Raw genomic sequence first — 26,251 nt, forward strand, 5'->3', positions numbered from 1 at the left:
GGTTTGAGTCCCATTCATTTAGCATCAGCCCGCTGCCACCGGAGCCGGCGAGGGGCTCCGAAACCGCGGAGGGAGCTGAGCAGCAGAGCCCCGAGCCGGGGGAAACCCGGCTGCTTCGGCCCCGCCCCCCCCCGCGATGTGCTCCTGCAAACTGCCCAGAAAGCCCTTTTTGGAGAGCCATCAAAGCCAGCCCCTGCCTCTCCCGCTCTGCCCTCCCTGCCGCTGCTTCTGCCCCCCGGCCCGCATCGCCCCCCGCGCTGCCCTCGCCCAGCCTCAGCGGCCGGCACCGGCCCTTCCTTCTGCCTTTTTTTTTTTTTCTTCCCTCCCCCCTTCCCGTAGCGTTTGAACGTATGGAAGAGAAAGAAAAGTGCGTCTCCCGGGCGGCGCGGAGCCCAGCTGCGCAGCCCGGGGAAGCGGCGCGGGGAGCCGGGGCTGGCGGGGGGACCCTCGGCGGGACCCCGTCACCCACCGGGAGTGCGAGAGCTGCGGGCTTCGGGGCTGGTTTACGTTAACAAACTGCGTTTAATTAGTTTTACCACATCCTGTAATCCGAATGAAATGTATAACATTTAGGACTAGAGGAGTTTTATAGTATTTATGATTCACTGAATAAATATTTGGAATCCGAACTCTTAGTAATTCGTACCCATTTTGAAGGGCTGGTTATTCACTGTCAGGCAGAGGAGCTAGTTAAGAAAATAGCTGAAAGAATCAGTGTTACTGTCGAGTCGTTTTCGAGTTGGGTTTTTGTTCCGCGTATTTTCTTTCATCGAGGTTTTTTGCCTTAGCAATGCTCGATTTGAAGACACTTTCACGTTTGCACTTTAATACAAATGAGTTGTGCGGAGAATAGGTGTGAATATAATGCTGGCTGCAGAACAACAGGAAAAAAATCCCTCCCAAATATTTGTGCCCTTGAGAGAGAAAGGAGTCTAAGCTTACTTTACAGTTTTTGAGTAGTTAACTATTTTTTCCCCCCAAGTTTGTGCTAGAAACTGCATGTGAAAATTGTATCTTGCTATAATGAAATGCAATTGAAATTAAATGGGTAACTGTATTATTTTTTTGAATAATCATTCTTACATGAGGGAAATCAGAGCCATCTTCTTTTAAGAATGTGTTTTCTGCTATAGCTTACGTGGTAGACCATGCAAACTTTTCCAAGTTTTTTATGCAATTACAAGGGAAGTTAAACTCTTACTGTGCAAAATATGTTTTTTCTTTACGTCGAGTTGTTTAATTTTTCGTGTTGCATTTAAAATACTGTGTTATTTATTTATACTGTTAATTCATGATGTTTTAAGTAACTTCTCAGTTATAGTTTGTCCTTCAGATCTGGGTTAGTTGTAGCCTCTCGCCACAATAGCGTGTTTTCCTGTATTTAGGAACCAACTGGTGAACCATCTCCTAAAAGACCAAGAGGAAGACCCAAAGGAAGCAAAAACAAGAGTCCCTCTAAAGCAGCTCAGAAGGTGAGAGATTATTAGAGAGAGTTCCTAATGCTGTTTCTTCATCAAGTGGTAGCAAAAAATCCAGTCATTTAGGCTGTGAAGTGTGGGCTTGGAACCCTTTTAATAATGGAAGCTACATAAAGCATGTATTTTGCCTTTTTAAGATTAGAATTAACATGCTGCACGAAGACCCTAGGTACAGAACCTATAAGGGCAGCTTGCTTTTTGAATAGTGTACAGATTAGTGAAATAACGTAATGTATTTGATCTATTTACTGAGACCTCCTGTATCTAGTAAGGGAATCAGTATTAAGGATATTATTTTCTCGATTAAGATTTTTGAAGGAGGAAGATTAATTTCTTGCCCACTTACAGTCATTACTACTACAGACCCAATCTGTATATTAAAGCTAAGTGTTTTGTCAAACATAGGTTAATTAGAAGTAAATCCAATTATGTGTTGATGGAAATGAGTGCATATATTGAAATTTACAGCTTTAAAATGTGATGGTAAAGTAAACTATGAGTTACAGTAAAAGCCTATTATATCTTGTTTCAAAGCGACTTTTACTTGAAGTGCTATTAGTCTTCTGAACCACTACTTCTGCTTGGTGATGGGAGCAAACTTTTGTTCTGGTGGTTCTGAATGCATTTAGCTGTAGGAGAAGCTCCCTGAAGTCACTGCATTTAGTGCATGGACTTTACATCACAAATACAACGTGAAAATGTGACTTGATTTTACTTGCATTGGGGAAAGCTCAGCGTTAGAAAACTGTGCTATGGAGGCAAATAATACCTTTCCGTAGGAATTCTTTTAGTGAAGGCAGATAGTTGTCTATAGGCTTGAAAACAAACACGGGAGTTTTGTTTATGTTGATGGTTACACAGCAGTTAGCACTAATTTACAGGTACTAAATTGGAAACAAAAGCTTACAAAATCTGGTAGTGAACTGTAGGGCTTAAGTGTATCAGTGTCTTTTAAGTAGATATGTGACAAAATGTGTGTGGAAGGTATTTGTGGCCTCATCTAATGATGGTTCATTTTTCAATATGCCTATGGTACTGACCATATTAAGTTTGATAGTTTTCAGTGTTATGAATTACTATAGCAACTACTGATAAATATTAAATTATTAGGGGGTGACTATGGTTTCATGTCTGTTTTGTTGTAAGTGTTCTCAACATTTGTTTGAGGGACGTTTTACAACTCTCTTTAAATTTAAAATTGTTTTTTTACATTCTGAGCTGGAAAAAAACAGTATATTCTGTCAAGAAGTTCATGAATTAGTAAAAAATGCCTTACAGGTTAAGTATTTAAAATATATCAAAGCTACTCTGCAACCTAGTGAGCTTAAAATGTTGATTTTTTTTCTTTATATAGTAAAAATGTTCCTCAGATTCACTTTAAAATAGTTTAAATTTCACTCTTCAAAAGAGAGAGAGCAGTTTTTTATTAGTCTAGCAAATCCAAATGTGAGCTTTAGTATTTTAAATATTACTCTTAGGAGTGTTGGCTTTCCTAGGAGAAATATTTGTAATAAGATTAAATTTTAAGTAATGTGTAGAAATGTGTCTTAAAAAGATATTTCTAAAAGAAATATTAACATTATTTCATTTATATGAGTGATTTGGAAATCAGTATAAATGGCAAATAACTTCAAAACATTCATATATATATATAGGTATATCCCATCAAGAGCTTTCCAGATGATTCTGGTACATGCGGTTGTTGTTTTTTTTTTAATCTAATTTACGAACCGAGCAATTTCATTGTAACATTTTGATTTTCAGAATGCATCAAGTTACTGCTCTAATTAAAGCAAACCCTTTTGGGTGTTAATAATGTGAAAAATTGACCCAAGACCACAAGTCTTTTTTATCATTAAAAAAATGTTGAGGGGTATGTAATTATAAGTCTTATTTGTTTCTAGGCTTGCAGATGAAGTATATAAATATTTGATATATCCTCTAAAACGTAAAACACCTATAAAGCCTTAGTAGAAGAAAGTCACAGAGATCACATTTCGAATAAATATTTTAGCTCTTTTTCCAAATTGATAATTAACCCTGTCTAAAATGGTTCAGCTTCTCACCAGGCATCTCAAAGTATCTTTTTATGTAATATTAATTCTGATAGTTTTCCTAACAGTAATACGAATGGAAAGGTTTTGGCACTGTAAGAAAGCTTCATTTGGTGGTGAGGGTATCACCTCTTAAAAGAGTGACCTATATGTTTGATTTTGCGGTAAACATGTTTACGCATACATATGCATACATGTATTTATTTAAGGTTTTCTAGAGCCTGTCTCAAGTCTCAGAAAGATTGCTGGCTAACTTAGCCTAAGCCCCGCTACATGTGAACCAGCGTACTATACCACACTACTGGAAATTGCTGGAATTTCTAAAGACTAGTGTGTGGCCTGTGTGTTCCAAAGGGACCTCACTGAAATGTATGAGAGTGTTCACAACATGTAAGATAAACGCTGGCCAGGAGAACCCACCGGGCAGCCATGAGAAGGCACTCATGATTAATTGATTGGGTGTTCTCTTGCAAACCATTACACATCACAATTAAAAATGTATTGCACAAACTGGCAGCGAGTTAAAAATACTCCAGAACTGGGACTTTGTTTTGTTATACTTCAAAAACGAAATACCCCTAAATCAGTTGGGGGACAGTTTACCCTGGAATCATGGTTGTGTTGTGTATTTAAAATTTCTTGGTGCATGGGACTTTTTTTGTTTTGGTTTTTTTTTTTTTTAGCTTTCAGAGCTTGTGTTTGGTCTTAGTAAACTGGCCTTGGGGCATCTGAAAACAAACTGTGCTTGTTAGGAAATTAGCAATGTGAAACTTGACAATGCATACAGAATGTTGCAAGACCAATTGGACAGCTAATAATGTGGCAATTACTCTAATTTTAGGTAATATGCATTTTTCTAAAAGCCTTGCATATCACACATGCCTAACTTGTTATAAACTGGACACAAAAGGTAAACTGCATTTTATAGAAAACCAAACCATTTCTCGATTGTTTAATTTTCAGGAACAGAAGGAACACAACGTGTTAGCAGATGAGAGGAGATAGATGCAAAAAGACTCTTAATCATCTTGTACTTGAATCCCCACAATTAGGCTGTTATTGAAGTCTGTGACTTTAAACAAGTCATTCTGTTATTCATTTAAAATATTTGTAAAAAATTAGCAAAAAAGTGAAGATTTTTTTTTTTTCCTAAAGAACAACTAGTTTTGTGGGAAGACCCTTGTAGGGATGTTCCTTTTTAGTTTCCCGGGTGTTCTGTGGTTGAGTTTTATTTGTTAGGCTGAGCTGTGTTCCCAGCCCGTCGCATTTCCCTTAAGCATTCAAGGGCTTTTCTTTGTTTAGCTCCTGTAGTTGGGCTTGACAAAAATACTGTATAGGCATAAATACTCTCCTGTTTGGAAGGAGGAAACACAACTGTGAGGTTAAAAAAAGGAGTAGTAGCTACTATGTGTTCGTCTTGAAAGAAAATGTCAAGGGGTATCCCAGGAATACCCAAAAGTAAAGGCTCTGTAGTAAAATACACCTTCAGTTTAAGTATTTTGAGTTTTCTGGTAGTTATGATGCAGTGAAATTCACTGCAAATACCTCCAGATCTTGAAATATTATCCTCTGAAAACCAGAACTTGTGGTACTGTGTGTGACTGCTCTTACTACTGTCTCTACATTACATGGCCAGAGTTTGGTATGTAGAAAGGCATGTCCCTGAGTTAAGCAGTCCAAAGGTAAAAAAAAAAAAAAAAGGCACATGTGACCAGGACTCTGCCCTAAATTGGTTCATGAAAATCTATTTGGCTTCTCCATGCTTCATTCATTCTCACCAACACCAGTCATTACAAGCTTAAAGGGAAAACAAGATCAGATTTATCAAGTTATCGTAGCATGGTTATTGTACCTAAAAAATAAGAGACCTCAAAATCAGGCGTTTTGAGCAAGATGGGAGAAGCAGGAGAAGACTGACGCATGTTTAGAATTAAAATGGGTAAAACAGGACATGGGAAGTGTGATATTTTTGTATCTAGCCAATGCCTAAGTTTCTCTTAAGAGGGTTGGGTTTTTTTTAAGCAAATAACTTTTTTTTAGGAGAGGGACATGTTCCTGGGCAAGGTCTTTTGACAACAGTGATCTTCCTCCCCAGAACTCTCGGTTATTTCACCTGATTTACAGCTCTGACACGTTTTATCTGAGGTCTCCAGCAGATCATTTTGCAAAGTGGATAGAGTTCTCCAAATTTGGATTCTGTTGCACTTGAGATCTTCCTTGACAATAGATAGATGCCCAAAGAGCACTTTACAACCGTTCAATTATTTATACTTGTCTTGTCTTGTTAATTGCTTTCAGTAGTACAGCCTGGGTTTCTGTCTGGGCACGGCACATTTATGCAAGGAGGAAGCAGAGCTGGTGGGCAGTCAGTCCCTGGGCTGCTGACAGCAGCTCTTTGGAAGCAGGTTTGGATGGAGGAGGGTTTAGGGGAATTGCAAATCTGCCTGGGGACTGTTCGCTCCCTTCCAGGCAGCAATGACTGGAATGCCCATCTTTCTCACCTGAGACAGAAGAAACCCCACGCACTTGAAAGCGAGTAAATCTAGTTCTGTTCCTAAAATGGGACGTGGCAAAAATGATGTGTTCGTATTATTGGTTATGAGAAATTTCATAGTTTTTCATGAAATACCATAAACTTGTGTTTGATAACATACCTGGCCCGCCTTTAAATTTGGTGATCTCGTGTCTTAGCTGTGTAGAGCAAGATCACGCCTTGTGGCATAGCACCAAATGGTAAGAAAACCCTGGCCAAACACATCTCGGTTTCAAAAAGCGCTTTAGAGGGTGACGGCAGCAGCTTCCTTCCTGACCAAGCAGGTACCCACTGCTGCGCGTCGGGTGCCTGGAACACGCGTGTCTCACTGCCCAGCTGAGAATCCGTCTTCCCTCTGGGTGGCTTGGGGCTCTCTGGATTTGTTCCGAGCTTCAGAGGCAACACTTCAATTAAAGCAAAGAGCCGACAGACTGGCATGTTTCTGATTATGCAAATACCTGTTTCAGAGGAAGGGCAATGCTTAGGCACTTACGTGTTCCTTTTCTTATTAATTACTTGAAAATTATATGGAGAAACATTGAATTATTTGTCTGATATGCAATAAAACCTTTCTTCAAGCGCTTAAATTAAAAGACAGTCTTGTGCTGTTGGAGAAAATACAGGCTGCGTTTGCAAAATGCGGAGTAAAAAAAATCCTGAGGGGAAGAAGGGGAACATTTTCCTAAACTTCCATGTCTTTATCGTCACTGCTGGCCTGCCACTGCTCCTTTTGGGTGTTCCAGAAGCGTTTTGTCTTTCTCTTCCCTTGGAATGGAGATAAAAACGTCCACTTTGGAGGTTCTTGTCGTTCATTTTCTGCAGTTTAGTCTGTGGAAGCCTTCCTATTTACTTACAGAATCGCTCTGTACCGAAACATCGTCTCTGGCATGCCCCGCTGTTTGCTCAGCTCACCTCTGGGGAAGATTTGGTTTTGATAAGAGCTATGGAAATGTTATTCTTCTAACATGAGGTGGAAATCGTATACAGCAGGAATACAGTGCCTTTCAATCCAAAGGGTCCCCAAGCATTTGACAAACTGATACCCGCACTAGCCAGCAGGAGCACTGGCCACTGCTGACATGGACCTTCCTCGGGGTAAAGCGTCGCATTGTTCGTGGCACGCGGCCACGCTGTGTGACAGTTTATGGCAGGAAGCAAAGATTAGTTATTCAAAGAAATCTCTCATGTTCTCTTTCCCATCAAACTAGATTATATGCTGCCGATAAACTTACCATTTGTGTCAGGTTTGTAGGAACTTTAATTGCGAGACCAAAGTAGTTTTTGTTCCCCAAAAGGTAATTCATTTTTTTTTCCATAGAGTTTTGGAAGAGGGCCTTTCCTTCAGATGTGGTAAAATACAGAAGAAAATAGATGGCGTTTGTGCTCTCATAACATGTCAGGTGTTGATTTGTTATGAACAATTTTAAGCAATATTTTCTTTTAAGAGTTGTGGCCAGTGTTCCGTGAAATAAACATAAATGCAGAGGGCTGCAGCTCGTCAAAACTAAACTACATCTTGGTTTGCATCCTTCAGGTTTTAAGGTATAAAGAAATTAACACTTTAAAAGGAAACAAAACTCTGAAATAGACAGCTACAGTGTATAGTAAATGCACTTTAACAAGTATTCTCATAAGAGGGTTTCACCTTACATGTAACGCTGGTATAAACGATTAAAGAGCAAGTTTCCTCTTTTAACAAGTCTGAGTGATAATTTTGCCCTTTAGGAGTGTGAATTTTATTTTTCACAGTTTTCTTCTTGGTGAGATATTTATTTCAAAGTAATTGCATTTAACTCTCAGGGCATTTCTGTTTTTTTCAGAGATTCCTCCACTACTTCCTCAGCTCAAGTTCTCTTTTAGAGGGATCCACTTTACAGAGCATTAGGTTACAGTATATGTTACAGAGATTGACCAGCAAGTGATTTATTTAATGACACAGTTGATTTCTAAGGGCAAATCAAATACACATACAGTTAACTAGAAAAAAAGCAATTCATGGAAATGTGGAATCACATCTACAGAGTGTGTACTAAAAGTCTTCATTCTCGGGGACTTTGTATGTGGCGAGTCCTGCCCTCACTAGAGCTGGTGGCAAAATCCTCATCACCCTCAGTGGGACGGGATTACTCACTTGATGAGGTGTATGGATGGGCAGAGCCTACCTAGAGAAAATAACCTGCAATTTTCATTTTAAAGCCTGTAAGTATTTTAGTGTAGTGCGTGAGTAGTAGTATTTACAGTGTCACGCAGTGAATTAATGGAATAGTCTGTAAGAGAACCTGTATTTCCTTTACGCAGAGCTCCAGGACCGACTGCCGGGCTTACATAAATATAGCTGTCACTTCTAGGGCACCTTCCATGGTGTTGCCTTAACCCCGAAAAGGGAAGGTGTGTTTTGGACCAGCCAAAGGTTTGCTTACAGCTTAAGGATGTGCTCTTACCTGGAAAACTTCATGTGAAGTAGAGGAGCTATGTCCCGGTATGAACGCACGCACGCGTTCGTGATGATAGTCTGTCCAAATCCATTTCACGCATGAACGTCGTGAGGCTAAAAGAAGGAATTTGCCTGCAATAAACCGCTTTGTTCAGGCTTGAAGCAGGCTGTATTTTTCATTTAGTATCTTCAGGTAGTTTCTGACAGCCTGTGAAAGACCAGGTTTGATGGTGTTGGGGTTTCTGGGGTTCCCAAACTGCCCGGTGGCTGGTGGGGGCCGGGCTCCCCAGCTGTACTGCGGGCGCTGGGCTGCTGGCTTTGCTGGGGCACGCTCCTCTGTGCCCATGGGCACGGGGGGATATCGGGGCTGGGGGCACCCGTAGGCGCAGGTGAGGCATCCCAGGGCCGCAGTGGCTAGGAAACGTCAGAAAAAGCAATGTAATCACGCTCCGCCGAAAACCCCGTAGAGCGGGAGGGGGGCTCGGTGCCGCCCAAGAGGTACCGTGATGGGTGATCTTACAGTAAAGGAGTTCCTAGTTACTGAGGCAGTTGAGCAATGCTGAGGTATAAAATACGTTGCGTTTCTTTTCCCTTTACAGAAAGCAGAAGCCACTGGCGAAAAGCGACCCAGAGGCCGGCCCAGAAAATGGGTAGGTATTTCACTTCCAGTCGTTTGATTTATTTGCTGTGTTATAAAGCATGTTATAAAGTCCATTCTTTTAAGAGAAGAATTATTTCTGCTTCATTTGTGAAAAAGAACATCCATCTTCTGTGTCTGTTTGTTCTGGTGGATTGACTAAAGGGTTAAGATAGCAGAGGAGTTAAGCACAGCTTCCTACCTTTAGACTCTGGTAGTTTGCTCAGGATACTTTACTATTAAATGTTTGCTGGGAGTGAATATTTATGTGTCTCTTATCAGGATGAAAAGAGGCACAACTCTTCCTTCAAAAGAGAGTAACAATGAGATAACTTGTTCAGTAATTGAGTAACAAAGGTTAAAGGGGCACTATCAGACATCAGAAGGTGATTAAGAGAGGTGATAACATTCAGACGTAGTGTGCACAAGATAAAAGTTTAAAAACCGAAACTTTGTCCTACATTGCCTGGAAACACAGCATATTTTCCTTAAGTCCAGTGAGAAAGAACAAAAACGAACAGCAGGATATTTGCATTTAGAATTAAGTTTTTCCATTCTGGGCCATTCATGCCTCATATAATTGTAACGACTGGTAATATGTTTCGTTAAGTTCCCTCTTTCCCTGGCCATTTAGTCTGTAGACGTGGCTATCGGACACATGTGGTTTGATTCTTGGGCCATGGAAAGATTTCAATCTCAGATACTTGAAATTCTGTGTTCTCACTGATGTTTACAGCTGATGAGTCTGCCTGGTGCACCTCTCCTCTGCATGTCTTTCACTTATGCGTACGCTTTCAAAAGAAAAGTGATGGGGACGTCACTTGGAAAACATGATGGGATATTAGAAGATACAAAGGTGTGGCCGTGTGCTCCATCCCACATTAACATTTCTGGTTTCCCTTTTCCAGTTCCCTTTCCCTTTTTCTGGTCAACATTTTTCTTTAAACTACTTTTTCGAATCCGTCCCTCCCCATCTCAGTTTTGCTCCCTTATTTGACTCTGCCTTCTCCTTCCTTTCTGCGTCCTGTCATTCTTCCCTCCTTTTGTTCTGTTCTTCTGCATAGATGTTAATACAGCCGTAAAAGTATATGCTTGCAAAAGCTCCAACAGCACCAGAAGGTACTTAAAACTGCAAAGCTGAGGTTCTCCAGAGTATCAGCAGCTAAACACAGGAGAGATGGCTTTACCAGTCACTTTAAGAAATAGTTCTGTAGCGTTGTCCAGTGATGAAGTACCCCAGGATATTGCTGTGGAGAAAACGGACTGTTACGCACTACATGTATTGCTTACGCCTCTACTTTTTAAGGCAGGCAGATTTTGGGTACAAGAAGCGGCTCTTTGGCATTAGGCACCAAGGTGGTGTATTCAAACCTACCCGTGGTGGGGATCTTCGCAAAGGCAGCTTGCAGAAAGCAAACGCCAAGAGCAGTAAAACGTGGAGCGGTTACTGTCTGCTCCCTCCCGTCCACCTCGGAGCTTGCACGTGTGGATGCCAAGTGTTACTTGCCTGATCCTCACCTTGGGTGCAATCCCAGGGGAAGCAGCAGAAATAGCTGGTTTATGAGGGTCACTGAATTGGGAATGTGTGATAGATGGGGCTGGTGGAAGAGCTCTGCAAAAAGGGGAAATGCAGCAGTCTGAAATGGTAAAAGAGTTTCTCTGTCAAGCACTCATAGTCAGAAATTAAGGTGAGTTTTTGGTGAAAAGGGCTAAATCTAACGCTTGTGGCATCTTTTGGGCTAGAATGTTTTGTATCTTTATGGGGAAGAAAGAACGGGCAGCATCAGTGGAGCATTAAGTTTAGTATGGGCTGTTTGTCCGGTGAAGAATCTGATTTGCAGAAATGGGTATTATTGGTTAGCTAGTAGGCATATGCATTACTTGATTGTGAGACTGATGCAACAGCTGAACTCATTTTTTTGAAATAAGGCATGTTTTCAAACTTGGTATTACTTTGCCGTTGTGCCTGTTGAAAGCACAGTCTTTTTATTTGCTTATTCCAATGATATGATTGCTTCTTGTGATTTTCAGAGATAACGCTCCTATCTCCAGCTTGCCTTGAGATAATTCTATAGACTGTTAGAATTATATGTGCCTTTCCCCCCCTCTCTTTCTTCTCTCTTTCCAGTTTAAATTAGGTTCATGGGTTTCTCCTTTGTGCACAATGAAATGGAGAGTGATGTTATATTTTGCTCCAGAAAGAAATGTGGTTAAATGATTATAAGCCATTATGGTGCCAACTATAAGCAAAGGTAATATTTGAAATCAAGGGAGGATTCTGCCCAAAAGCAGATAGCACAGTATCATCCTTTCCATTTTGACATCCAACACGTACTCAGAAAACATCCCTTTTTATCACCCAAACTTCCATTAAGTCCTTAGTGATTATTTTCTTCTTTAATCCAATTTATTTATATATTAATCCTTAATTATGATGGTCCTGTATCAGTGAAAGTAAGCAGTGTGTAGGATTCTTTTTTGTGGAGAGGGCAGAATTCTATTTGGCAAGTATTTTCCTAAGTTTGTAACCCTTTTTTCGAGTCTAGAGGTTCTGTGTCATATGTTGTTCATCAAATTGTAAAGTATTATTTCTGCTGTTTCCTTCAATATGCAGACGCAGAGACATATGAGCTAACAGACCACTGTAGAATTCCGGTAGCTGGTCTTTCTGCCAGTTCAAATTAAGTATTTAATGTTTGTGATTCGCAATGTATTTATTTATGTATTATTTTTTAGAGGAGAAATAAATCTTTTTGACTAGTATAAAACTGGGAAGGGGGAGGGAGACCCCAAGTGAGGAGGGCAAGTAGCCCAGTTTATCACAAGCGCGTGAGACATCCAATGATCTTTTTAATGCAAGAACGTGTACTTCGCAAAGTTGTCAAGGAAAAGAAGACCTTTGTCAGCAGAACAGACAGTAAAGATTGACAAACTCTTCTGAAAATAAAATATTTGGCTACTTAGAAAAGCTTTCCAAATGCAGGGAGCTAATTGAATAAAAATCCTGATGATAACAAGGATCGTGCAGGTGGTAAATGAACATATTTGGAATCGGAAACACAGTGCCTGCTGCTGTAAAACGCATCTTCACTGTAGGTCGCTGCACGTGTGTGAAGCGCATTGAAGGCTGTGAGTCCTATTAACTGGGAGGGAGGTAAACCTCTTCATGACCTTGGTACTCCTTAATTTTAGAGGTTTTAATGCAGGAACATTTTCTAAGCTCTTTGGATGCAGCTGCATTAGTGTGTTAGGTCAAATGAGGAGTGTGCTTTGGAAATGAATCTCCTAATTGTCCCCACTCACAGTGTGCACTATGGAGCAGTCCCTGAGCTCGTGGGCTGGATTCCTTTTGAGGGAAACCAGACTGGATGCAGTAGGCGTTCACCCCATAGGACTAGGCTAGGACAAAGTAAAAACCTCTTGAAAGGTGCGTGGTGTGGACCTTAGGTCCTCAGCACCAGCCTTTTTTTTTTTCCTGCTGGTCCACATTGTCTATGTGTTGTAGACATCCCCTTTGATGTTTGGAAAAGGCAGATGAAGCAGCCTGGTTTTTATTAGCAGAATTATTTTATGTAGCATAGACATAAAGTCAAATTCATAGCTATGGAGATTAACATTCCCAGAAGTCAGTGGAAGGTTTGTCATTGAGTTCGTCAGTGCCAGGTTTTCACCCCTGAGCCCTCATGCTGCTGCTTGTGTAATCAGCAAAGGTTTTGCCAATGGCTTCACATAACCCTGTGTAAAGAGCTCATAGTCAAAGCCATTGTATTTTGTTTTGTTTTTTCTTTTTTTTGTGTATGTCTAGAAGTTGACTGAAAGGAGGGGTCTGAAGGGTTAGGAGTAGAGCAGGAGACTGAATAATCAATTATGCTGTTTGTTCCAAAGAACTGCATTGAAAACCTGTGGAAATTTCATAGACTTCTGGTGCTCTCAGGCATCAGTTTAATGGAGAAACCTGAAACCCAATTCTGAAGTTGATGCTTAAAAGCGTATTTGTGTTTTATTTCCATTGGTTTCGTTATGTCTTCAGATAGACTTTTGGCATTGTCTGATTTCACCTCCACATTGCCTAACCTGAACCACAGATTCACTGCATGGCATGGCAGAGTTGCTCAAAAAATCAAGGAACAGTCCCGAGCTTTTTGCAGCTTTGAGCAGGACTGTGGTGGGGAGGAGAGATGGCTGATGCTGTGCCACGAAACTGTTTTAAAGGGTGGAAAGATGCAGTTCTGGAAGCTGCATGATTGTAACAGCAGAAGAGAATCCGTGACTTTCCAAGTGCAGGGTGCACATGAAGCACCCGTGTAGCCATCTCGTCACTGATGGCCAGGTAACAACTGGGACTTGTTCAGAAAACCTCTCTCTTTCAAGAATTTTGTTTTCTGCTAGATAGTCTAGGTAGCACATTTCAGGTTGGTAGAAGATAAAAGATAATCAGAAATGAACTTAATTTCCTTAAGCAGGAGCTTTATCTGATCCCATCATGATTAACTAGACATTATAGTACTTTTGAAGCTCAGGTTTTCCCCTTTTTAATGACGTCAGAATTTTACTTTATACTGAAAGTTAGTTTAAGCGGTGCCAAACTACGTTTAAAAAAATCATTACAAAAATGCTTTTTGTTCTAGTAACTTTTTCCTCAGATTATTTCCCACTGCAGTTTTGACATAGCTGAGATATCAGACCTTAAACATGGAATTTGTGAGATGTTTCTATGCCAGCAGTCCCAGAAGGCCTGTGTCAGGGCAAGGAATCCTAATCCTCGTTCACTTGTAAGATTTTGAAAATGAGGTTCTAAATGTTGAAGGAATACATATCACGAGAACCTTGTTGGCTCAGAAGACCCATTGATGTTTTGAGGCTATTTCTTGCCCATAATGAGTCTTTGCAAACCGTTATCTAAGTAGAAGTTTCTGTCTGGTAGTGCCATGCTCTGTGGTGTGAAGCCGTTTAACCAATTGTGCTTATTTCTCACGCAGTGCAGTCATTTTTGTCTCATATGAAGTCATAGTTTAGGAGGTGCTTGAAGTCACGCAGGCTTCTTCGCTGGCCAGTGGAGAGAGAAGGATGCTCTGAGATCGTAGCCCATCCTGCCTGAAAAAGGCTTTGTTACAGGCGTGGTGGATTCTTGGCTGGAGATGGCAACCTTTTGCCATTGGGAAGGACAGCTGAGATAATAAAAAAAGACTCACATCGGACTTGTAGATAGCAAAAGCTATGTGTGAGGGATCCCCCCCTTTGGTGCCGTGGTGCTTACCAGTGCATTCCGAAGCTGGGCTAGAGATTCCGTTGTTAGGAGAACATATATTTGTTTGAATGAATTACTTCATGGTCCCTTTCGAGCAAACCATGATTGAGGTAAAACTTAAATCATGTGTATTGGATGAGAATGAAAAAGGAAGTTGCTATGTATGTAATTATAGAAGATTGCACAGATAAAAATTTGGTTTCCCGTACTTGGAAGAATAATGTCATTTCAGTTACTTTATGTCTTTCCAATTTTGACTGCAGTATCTATGGTGTTCCTGTTTCGTGTGAAGCACATCATGAAAATTTGCACATGTGGCTGTTATTCTAATCTTCCAAACTACCTTACCTTCTTTGTGAAGGTCACTGATACTATTTTGTAACATGGTAATATAAAATACCTTCTTTCATGGACATGTTTTACATCTGTGTGGGCAAGACTGTCACCTGGGAGGGGTCATTGTTTCAGTTGTCTAAAGAGCTTGAAGGGGCTTTTATAATTACGAAAACCAGACTATTGAGCTCTCTTCTTTAGAATTCCTAAACTTAAGAAGTGGATGAAGGACGTGAATTGAACTCCTTAAAAGCTTTATGCCTGTACATTTACTTTCCGGTTCGGATGATCTGTAGAAGAAATCATCTCTCAAAACCTGAAAATTTTGACAAAAGCAGTGACTGTTTAACTTTTCTCCTATGACTAACGTATTTAATGCTCCTTTTTTTGCCATTTTTTGTCCTTTTTTCTATTCAACATTCTGGGAAAGGGAAAAAACATCTTGCATGCTTGTATCACATGCATAAAAAATCACAAAAAATGTGGTCTGTCTCACTTGTGTTCAGAGAGGTATGTGTCTTCAGTTCTCTGGAAGCTTGTCTGAGCAAATAGTGTCCTTCCTTGGAATCTCGAGTCCTGTTTCTTGTTGGTATAAGTAGATGTGGCACTGTTTATTTCAAGTGCAGGTCTTCCTGTAGACCACAACAGAAAATTTAGCCAAATTGTTTCTTTTCTAAAATAAATCTATATTACCGAGAGGATATTTCACTCATTCTCTAATTCACTTGCACTTCCCTTAAGGAATATTAAAAGATACCCAGTTTAGCTAAAAAATAATTTGACTTTAGCTGTCATTTCAGAATTCTTAAAGGCAAATATTTTATACTGTTTGAGGTCCAAAGAGGAAATTTTAATGGGCAAAAAATGCAGAAACTAAAAATACAACACCTGTACTGAAAGGTAAATTGAATTTCTGAGCCATTTCTTTTTTATGGTCTCAGATAATGGCTGTTCAAGAACTTTAAAAATTAGTTTTCCATTTGGCTGTGTATTTGATTTTGTAAGCCTCATTGCCCATTTTACGTACAAGGAAACTGAGCACGGAGGCTGGTCGTGGCAGCATCAGGAGGCATTTTTTGCACCTGCAGTGTTTGAATGGTCAGGTTTGTTGCTAGTTATCAGCAATTGTTCATCCAACTACCTGGCAGAGAAAACCTATCGGGTAGTGGAAAGTACAGGCACTCGTTCTTGCTCCTACAATTCCATTTTCACCGTTGAAAATGTTATGAATGCAGAAAGAGAAGCTGGGCCTCACCTCCATTGAAAATGCGCTCCACAAGGTTAATTGCCTTGCCCAAGGAAATCTGTAGAAGAGCCAGGAATAGAACTCGGATTTCCTGGCAGCCTGCCCTGTGCCTCAGCTCAAGGCCATCCTCCTTCAGTAAAGCTCGCTTGCGAACAGGTTGGATGAGGGAGGGAAAGGCGCTTTTCAATTCTGTATCTTAAACCGATACATGGGTTTTAGCTGTTTCTGTAAACTCAGGCCTCTGTATCTCGGTATCTCTAGTGTGTGTCTAACTGGTGGGCAGTGAGGGGTACGAGTAAGATATTAAAAAAATCCATGTATTCTCTATGAACAGGATAGAGTGGAGAGAATGGGGACCAGAACGGTTTTGAACCAAACCGAAATACAAGCCTGAAAGGTATTTGATGTGTATTGGTGGTATTTTCTCGTCTTTGTACCTTAATTACGTCTACAAGTCCGATACTGATCCAGTAAACAACAAATGTGGTCACGAAACCTAAGTGCCTAGTTCCTTTGAAGGTTTTGGATGTGGTTACTCCACTTCCCAGCACTGGCCGACCTGAGCCACAGCCGTGGGACAGGGCCCTGCCAGGTCACCTCAGCCAGAGACGGTATTTCCATTCCCTGACCTCTCCAAAGGTAGTGGTGCAGAGGGAGTGAAACCCCAGGTGTTGAAGTGGGATCCAGGACAGCAGATTTGGAGTCAAGACTTCTAGGTTTTCTTGTAATTTCTGATTAATTGTGCAGCTTATTTAATGTATCCGTGCCAAATTCTGCTTCATACTGTGAGCCCCAGTAATGCAGTAGTAGCCTTACGAGAAAATACCATTTACTCTCTGGCAGTGATAGAAAATGACCATCTTACAGATGGCAGTCAGTCCCCGTGTGGGTGAATTTGCTCCTCTCAATTAAGAGTTGTTATGATAATAATTAAAGAGGAGTAATACTTCTGGCTTTGTTCTGCATTCCTTACTGACCCAAGCAGGAGATGTGGATGCCGAAGGAATGCAGGGCTGGGGAGAGGCCAGTACTGTGATAATTAATATTTGGAAAGTGCTTACAGGTGTTTGAATGAAAGTCATTACATGCTCTAAGTGCAAGTATTGTTATTTCCTCTTCCTTAATCCTGCAACTAAGCCTCACTTTAAATTGCAGTTCAGTATTAGATTTTTGGTATGAGGCTAGATTTTCAGTAAGAAAGTGGGCTTCTTTCAGTAAATAGCTGCAAAATATCCTCACCAGGAGGTGGCTTCTTGTTTTGTAGCACATAGAGCAAGGAAAAATATTTTTTGTATCAACAATAATGTATTTTATATGTGATTTAGTTAGTATGATGCATTCTTGCTCTGCTATCTTGAACTTACTTTGTGCTAGCTACCAATTTAAGACACAGAGGGAGCATAGTTTACAATGGCGTTTACAAGTGCACCTGTTTTTCTATCCCAAGACCTATGAGGTATTCATCAGACTACAAAAGAAAAACAAAATAGAGGGACAAGAACCTGCCTGAAGTTTGAAAACTGTGACTTCACAGGCTGTACTGTTTAAATAGTCAGATTGGGATCCGCAGTTCCGTTTTTGATTGATGCAGTGGTGATGCTGCTGCTGAAGGAGGAAGAGATCTTTTCAGGTCTGAGAGAATCCAGGTATTTTCAGTCTTCAGGGGAGCCCTGAAACGGGAAACACTGAGACCTGGGAAGATGACAGACTGAATGAGAAGGCTGTGTGTTGAGGGACCTGTAATCATGGGGTTGAGGCTGATAATGCTGATAGCGTGCTGTTTGTTCTGCAGTCTTTTGTTGCTCCCTGTTCAGAATGATTCTGATCGCACAGAAAACACGTACCAGCCTTGCTGTTCCTGGAGGCTGGTGATGGGCTATGATTGCCTTCTTTGCAATACCGCGAGGCAGGGAGGCAGCTTCTCTGTCATTTTGATCTTGCAGCGATTTCTTTCTAGGAAGGAAATCTTTCTGCTGCGCAAGGGCAGCCGCTCGCCACCCTGAGCTGACAGACTGAAGGAGAAGGTGGGTTTGTTCTCCCAACACAGGCATCGCTGGGTTTCATCCCTTTTCTTTCATAGCCTGACACTGGGAAGTCCATTCCGCCCAAGTTGCATGCTGCCTCACCAGGATTTTAGGAGCCTGTCCTGGACAGGGACAGATGATACCATCTACCTGACAAAACCCATTCTTACTTAGTCTGTGTACAGCCAGTGCTGTGAAATAGGTGCCTTAGAAGGACTGCAGAGAGGGATCCGTTCATCCAGCTTAGGTGCTTGGTGCTCCCCCCGAGGTGATGCACTGAGCTTACTCTGAATCGATGCATCTGCCCCTCCGCTCTGGGTACAGGGAACCAGAAATGTGGCGCTTCCCCTCGTGCTGCTCAGGACCAGTTTCCATAAGGATGGACACTTTGTGGAGGAGGACTGTCATCCCATCTTTAGTGGAACAGCCTAATAACTGCAGCACTGAGCGACCCCAGGGACTGCTCAGCCAGGGCTGAGCCTGCGTGCCAAGAGAAGTGGTGTGCCGTGAGCTGGTCGGGGTGACAGCTCTTTAGACGTGGGGCTGCTTTTCAGCCATGCAGTTCAAAGTAGTGGGGCCACATGGGAGAAGAACAAAAGAAGAGGAAACCTGGCCTGGTGCTTTAGGCATCCATGTGAAGATCTGAGGTGACATCCTGAGGGCTGCTTTTTGTCTGATCTAAACCGCCGGCGTTGGAGAACATAGCCTGGAACCCCACTTCTGCCTCAATTTGAGAATGGGCCTTAACTAATACTCAAAAGATACACTTTTCTTCTTGTTTTTCTTCTGGAGCCTTTTCTCTGCATGGCATTTCAGCCTCAAGAGAAGGGCTGGAGAATGCTTCCCATCCAGGAAAGCATAGGAGCTGGTGATGAGGACACTTGTATAGGAGGTGTGGGTTTAAATCTTTGTCATACTTACTAATGGGCAGCTCCCTGCGAGCACTCTCGCTCCGAGACACCGACGTACAAGTTGGGGATGAGCGCTGTGACCGGAGCTCTGCGCTGTCCCGACCCTGCGTAGCTTGGGAGGTTTCTCCGGAGGCCGGAGCTGGCTTTTGGGTGGCTGTTAGCTGAAACTTGAAATGCGAGGAAGTGTTGGTTGGGAGGAAAGGCTTGCTGCCTTAGACTGACAGTTTTGAGCATGTTCAGCTAATTAAACTTCACTCTGCAGAGGGCTTTAAGGTTAAGTAGGAAAATACTAGGCAACTGAGGAACTTGCAGAGATAGGCAGTTGCGGAGAATAGGTGGATCGAATCCCACCCTAGAGAAATCTCTGCACACGTAAGACATTATTTGTGTGGTTTATAGCATGGCTGCAAGAATTTTGCAGGCAACAGCTTGCTGTAATCTATTTGCACGTGATTTTAATTCTTTTTCTTACCAGTTCAAATGGTATTGCCTGTTACTATTGCAACTATTGTAGGGTTTCAGAGGTTTTTTGGCAGTTCATTTATGTATCTCTGTGTGTGCTATTTCCATAGCAGTTTTAGGAGGCTAGTAATGCATAATATATGTCTTTTATTCTGCTTTTTCTTTTTACTTTCTAAAAATAAACTTGCTGTTTTCAGTTTGTTTTATTCTAGTCTGTCAATCCTGAGAACTGTTGAACTGTGGAACTGCAGGGTCAGATGTTGGCGCTACTTAATGATGATTTAAATAATCGTACTGATGAGTTACACTTGAAGTAATGTATTGCTTGTGTATCTGTATCAGTGTCAATGAGAACAGAGTCTGGTCCGCAGAGGTTGGTTTGCTTTGATTAAAATTGATTTACCAGTAGTGGCAGTCTCCGTTCTGGAGCCTTTAAGATTATCAGTGAATTGGCAAGATTTAAGATTTTTACATCCTGTCTGTTCAGAGTAACTGCTGGGAGCTTAAAAAACAGTCAGCCTGGTAGTTCCTGTATACAGCAGAAATCATGACTTTACCCAATATATTATCCTAATCCATTTTGACTGTTATATCAATTACCCTATTAGGCAGCAATTGGAGCCTTTTACAAGACGTAATACAAACACGTATGTGAGCTTCACTATTACGATCTTATCAAAGTTGCATTGTGTTAACATGTTCTTGGGGTTTCCTTAGTATTCACACAGAACCCATTCATGCTCTGGCTGCTCCTCCTGCATTGTTTCCTGTTAATGATGCTAAAGGCCTTGAGAAATCTGCCTGGGGACTCTCCTTCCACAGACAACTGTCTGTTTGGGTCTTGAAAAAACGACTCACACAACACATTGTCAAAGTACATACAGTACTTGGATCACAGTGTTAAAAATGCAGAGGAGACAAGGCGCTCTCTGCCATGGCATGCACTCTTGCATTCATTAACATTCATTAACATTCATAAACTATGTGGAGGAGGCAGAGGTGTATGCAGTTTTTAAGGTGCTTCTTTTGCAAACTTCCCATTCAAGTCAGGGATGACCATTCAAGCATGCAGCAATTGTTTTATCAAGCTTTATCTCTAAGTCCGATTGATAGATAGGTGGACAAATGGTCTGTCAGTGACACACGGTGCCTCTGGTCAAGTACATCGGATATGGAGCCAGGAGATGAATGATAAAATCTTAGGCTTGTTGAAGTCAGTGGCCAAACTCCTAATGACATCATTTGCCTAGATTTCAGCCCTTCTCCATGTGCCACTGATGTCGTGTATAACTGTGTGTAATGGTTGGTTATAAGCTGTACAAGTTGTGCAAATAGCCATGTTTGGGCAAAACTCAGGTCCTTTGAGGATGAAGATTATACATGTTCAAGTTAGGCACCAGGTGAATGGAAACTTTACAGTGACTACCACATAGCCAGAATAGTATTTGTATCTAGCTGTGAATATGATAAATTTACATCAAGAAGTTTTGAGCACTCATTGCATGAGTAGCAGGTGGGCTAGTCTTCTATGGAGATGCAGACAGCAGATTTTTATTGATTTTTTTATTACAGAGCAACTTGTGTGCCATATAAACAGTATTACTTCTTAAAAAAGTAGAAGTTTTTTCTTGTTTGATCACTTTAGTGGACTATTTGAAAGCTGGAATATGGACACCTCTGCACTTTAACCTTCAGCAAATTTTTCTAAGATACACAAAGGTTTTGAAAATGCCTCAGTGATCTTGGTTCTTTCATGTTTCATTAAGGATATGCCCAGCTGTGGTCATAGGTAGATACATACTGAGGGTATATTACCCACTGAAACAAATTCTTTTTAAGGCAAGTCTGTGTAAAGTATTGGCTCCATTGAAGGGAATTCAGTAGTAAGACTCCCAACTGACTTGGCTGGAGTTAGAATTTTCTCTCCAAATACTTACAAACGGTGATATATAAATTGGAAACCCTTGCTTAGTTATGCTGACAAAAAGCCACTGATTATGGTTTTGAGTAAGGGAAAGAATTTGCCCTTTAATCTGCAGCATATCTTCAGTGAGGAGGTTTTGTGCATCGTACTTTTTGTTTAAACTAGATCAAAATTCCTTAGGTGAAGGCAATATCCATTGCACAGAGAGCAACAAAGAGAAATTATGTTATAGTTGAAGTTCACACAGGCACACTAAAATGTTTCAAAATTATATACTTAATAATAATTTTGCTCCAAGCAGGAGCTACTTCATCTTCTTCATTGCTCATTTCCGGAAGCACAAGGTCTCAGAGCCTCTGCAGGCAAACCAGATGCCACTGGTTTCCAAGAACGAGATTATTAATCCTATCCTTCCAAATCACTAAGAAAGCTATTTAAGGGAGAAGTTAGAGTCATCATGATCCTTTTAAATAATTATAAATCATTGTGGTTTGCTCTGCATGATTAAAATTTCAAATAGTTAATTAAATAATGTCCCAGAGCAAGCTTTGTGCATTACAAAGCTCTGTACACCCTTCTTTACACCCCCAAAACCCATTATCTCGAGTGTCTAATGACTGGGAGGCAGAACTCTCTTGATTTATTTAGCTTCCTCATTTTTTGTTGACTTGTTATTTTTCATAAAAGTTTTTAGTGGCCTTATAATAAAAAGCCAGGGGAGTGATTCTGTCCTTCCTTTGCACTTTTGCAGTGTGAGCATTCCAGACACTTTGCACAAGTACAGAGGCAGGGGGTAGCTGTAGCCGCATCCATTCTCTGTTTGTCTTCTCCAGGTCAACATTTGAATACTTAGCTTGCCTGCTCTCCTCATTCAGGACTACATAAATGTCATGGATAGAAGGTTTGAAAAAGTTCTCATTTTGAGTAATTTGAGCATGATAAGGCAGCTGAAAAATTGCAAAGGGCATTTATTTAATTAAAAAACATCTGACTGGATTTATTTGGAAGCTATCCAACAAAACAGACATCTGGTCCAAGACTAAATGTGAGAAATTTCAGGTAACCTTTGAGAAGGTCTTGCAGCAAGGAGTAGAAGACGGACAAAAAGACTGAACCTAGAGCCCAAGTCTCTATAGGACTTGGAGCAATGGGGAATTGTCACTCCTGGGTTCTTGGGCTGAATCTGACCTCACTGGCTTTCGGCTCAGTTGTGTCCCATGCACTGATATCAGTCTTTGTGCAGGGTGAGAGAGTGCCTAAGTTATCCATCCAGCTCTTTGTTTACGTGGCTGGGGGGGGGTCAGTCATGGCCCCTGTACCTCTTGCAGTCTAGGAGATTGAAAGGAAGAATCATTTTTCCTCTTTCAGAAACAAAAATGATGCAGAAGGCTCCTTTGTTTACAGCAGTTCTGCTGTGTGTCTCAAGGTTCAGAGTGGTTGTCCTATGTACCTGGGTTAGCTTTGGAAGATACAGTTCAGGAGGTTGCGTCCTGTCTCCCTTCCTTCCAGTTTTCCCTGTCAAATTCCTTTTTTGGATCCTATTGCTCAGGCGGACACCTGGGGATCTCCTAGTGACTGGTTTATTGTGGTTGTCTTTATCAGGGAGGGAATAGCCAGACCCCAGAGCCAAAAGCCATGTCAGCATGAGGACGAGGGCAGAATCATGGGAAGTTTGAAGGCAGTTCAAAATCACTTCATTCCCTTCATATCCGGCCTTAAGCTGTATGTTTGATTTTGCACTTCCAAAAAGTGCAGCAAAGCATTGGACCCACAGCATGTGATTTAAACTGCTGCTGACATGAAGCTTGGCCCACGCAGCACTAACGCCAAGGCTGAGTTTGGGTGGCAACACATCAGCACCATGAATGACTTATGAATGAAACAGAAATTTTTAAGGGGCATTTTCATACTTGGCTCAAGTGAAAAATAGAGAATATTATTTATGCAGATGGAAATGTCCATGCCCAGTGAGGTGCAGTGTTGTCTTTGCTAATCTCAGATATATTTGTATTTGAGTGTGGATTTTCTCCTTCTCAGAGGTTCTCCTTCTAGTCGGTCTGTCAATGAAGTCATAACCCCACGATTGACATCATAGTCTGTAATCATGGAAACTATTGCGATCTCACAAATTCAGTTTTATAGCAGTCTCTGAACGATGGGAAAATGAGCTGTAAGAGAGGAAGTTGCTGTTTAAACTCAAATATCTTTGATAATTATCAGAAATAGAGAAAGTATTAAGACATAGTTCTGTAGGGCCAAATTGATTCTTGGTGTAGTACTGCTGAAGGCACTTGAGTTACCCCAGGGAGGAACTTACCCCCTGTGTCTGGAATGACTTGATCGCAAACATGTGAAGAGGAAGTGAATTTATGCTCCAGTTTAATATATTGGAAAGTTTTCCCTCGTCTGGAAGTCTTTCTTTATCTCTGAATTTCCTGGCTTTTGTGGATTTATATTAGATCCTTAATGTTATTTCAATGTATTTTTTCTGGTGTTTGATGTCTTTTGGGTTGTTTTTACTGGGGATATAATATATATATATATTTAATGAAAGTAAAAGCAATCTTCCATTGAGGAGGTCACAAAGCTTTCATGAACACAGCGTAGCTACCAAGTGCAAGACGTCTCCTTATTTCAGATCTGTGGTTGTTGCTTGTGTAGATAAAGCATTCACTTCAATGAGAAAATGCAAATATCTCTTAAAGAACATTTTAGCACCTGTTTTCCAAAGTTAAATATTATTGTCATTTTTAATTCTTTACAACAGAATTACGTCTCCAACTCTATATGCAGAGCGCTTGTAATCTCTTAAAATTAATGATTTGCAGTGTAAAGAGAACAACAATACATTATGCTTGTTGAAACTTTGAAAAAGAATTGTTTTTAAGACGCGTGGAAAGATGGGATAAACAGTTACATGCTGTACCTATGTGCAAGTTGCTCGCCCTTATTCTGCATCAGCATTCCCCATTCTAAGCCTGCTGGGAGGCAGAGGTTACGTACAAAGTCAGGCCATGGGGAGTGGAGGCTTTTGAGGATGCAGGTGAATGGCGAGCATCATTTGTGCCCTAGCCAAATGCCTAACAGAAACAGAACTCCGTTCTCCACCACTTGCACAGGTCTACTGCATCCCTGGCAGTTCCCCAGTTATCTAGTGGTGTAAAGGGACAAGGGGCAATGGCCACAAGTTTCAGCAAGGGAGATTCCCACAGAGCAAGGAAAAAATTTCCACAGTGGAAGAGGATGAGCACAGGACATGCTCTGCAGAGAGGCTGGGGAATCTCCCCTTTCCAAAAGTCAACCAGAGAAAGCCTAGACCAACCTGATCTAACTTTCCATTTAGAAGTTAGCCCAGCTTTGAGCAGGAGGTTGGACTAGTTAAGCTCCAGGCACCTTCCAAACCAAATTTTCGGTGTTTTTATGCTATACCTGTCAATGTACGTGAGCCTGTTTTTTCTTAAATCTTTTAATGACTGGGAATGTTGTCCAAGTGAGTAAGTTGATGATAGGGCCCAATTTATGCACAAATTCTTAGTTGATCTGTTGGGGATGCATTAGATTTAAGGATCTTCCATTAGGTTTTTATGGAAGTATTCAGTAAAATATTAGACTTGGTCACGGTGAAGCCCTTGTGGTGCATAAAAGAATAGCTGTGTGCTGGGTCCCTCCCCATCAAGCAGAAGCCTGTCATGAGTCTGTCAGTTTTGCTGTCGCTCTATTTCTTTTTCTCTGTTTTACCTGGGAGGGGAAGGACAAAAAGGATTTGAGAGTGGCCAGTCTTTGAAAAGGATTCGAGCGTGCTAGGGCAGCTCCTTTTGCTGAGCAGCTGGGTAGAGCAATTTGTTGCAGAGCTGACCAGCTTTCCTGGTGTTTCCTGATTTACAGTAGTGAAACGACAGGTATTTGAGTCCCTGCTACTTAGAGGTTTTCTTTTGTGGCAGATCAAGCCTGCAATGAATAGTAGAGTTGCCCCAGCTTTACTTCAGCTGCCTATCATGCTCCTCAGTAAGTGAAGGGAGGAGGACAGAGGGCCCTGGTCTGGAAAGTCTTGGTGGGAGCCAGGTGGCATCCCAGCCCTGCACGCGCTCTTTGCTTCTAAGAGGAAGAGATTTTTTTCCCTGTTACTAAGTGGATTTTTAACCCTCCTACAAAGAGTCTGCTGCTTCAGCTGGCAGCTGCCAGTCGCGGAGGAGAGAGGCTGCAGGGTGGGTGAGCTGCTGGGCAAGGTCTTCGCTTGGGGACGGACCCCGTCAGGCAGACGCTTCAGCCGCAGGCTGGTGCCCGTGGCTGCCAGGTGACCCCGCAGCGGGCCAGCCTCGTCCCTCTCCTCTGCCTCGCTGCACCCGTGTCACCTGGCAAAGGGAGAGACCGTGCAAGTCTGAGCATCTCGTGGTGGCGATGCATGAGCAGCAGTTACTCTGCTTGACGGCGCAGCAGGCAGGAGCCATCGGGGGTTAGTTTCAGTTAGTTTGATCTGAACTCCATTGAGAAGGTTAATTTTATCACTATGACAAATGCATCATTTTCCAGGGGAAAAAAAATATCCATCTATTAGCCACAGAATATTTATTTTTTTGCTGTGTTGAGAAGGGAAGAGAAGCACAAGGTTAACAGTAGTTTGAATGTAAGGTCCTGTGTTCTAGAAGGATCTTACCGAGACACAGTAAATATATTCACTACCAGTAGACTGTTCTGAACATTGCTCCTGGACCAAAAATCACAAAGTAAATTCTTCTATCCCTGGTCTGTGACAGCACGGTGTAAATGTGTGTCATAGATCAGGTTTGGGGGAAAGTTTTTGTTTCCTTTTTTTTGTTGTTTCTGTGAATAGTTGCAGGAAAACAGCCTCTTTGTTTTTTAAGAGTTCATCTGCTCAATCTGTTTATTCCCTACTTGCAGTTTTACTAATCCTTTTTTTTCGTGACATCATAATCATTTCCACTTTGTGAGGTTGTAAACAAAGGATT

At 41.5% G+C, this 26,251-nt stretch overlaps 1 protein-coding gene across 1 annotated transcript in view; it reads left to right on the forward strand.

The window, feature by feature from the left end:
• The window catches only part of LOC104828321, a 125,412-nt gene that overhangs the window by 10,306 nt on the left and 88,855 nt on the right, over positions 1-26,251 (forward strand). Inside the window, exons 3-5 of the mRNA XM_010561953.1 lie at positions 340-560; positions 1,386-1,472; positions 9,099-9,149. Of these exons, the coding sequence (XP_010560255.1) occupies positions 340-560; positions 1,386-1,472; positions 9,099-9,149 (359 nt within the window). The remainder of the gene's footprint in view (positions 1-339; positions 561-1,385; positions 1,473-9,098; positions 9,150-26,251) is intronic.

The sequence above is a fragment of the Haliaeetus leucocephalus genome, unplaced genomic scaffold (genome assembly GCF_000737465.1).
Source record: "Haliaeetus leucocephalus isolate CR32 unplaced genomic scaffold, Haliaeetus_leucocephalus-4.0 Scaffold151, whole genome shotgun sequence".
Classification (NCBI taxonomy): Eukaryota; Metazoa; Chordata; class Aves; order Accipitriformes; family Accipitridae; genus Haliaeetus; species Haliaeetus leucocephalus.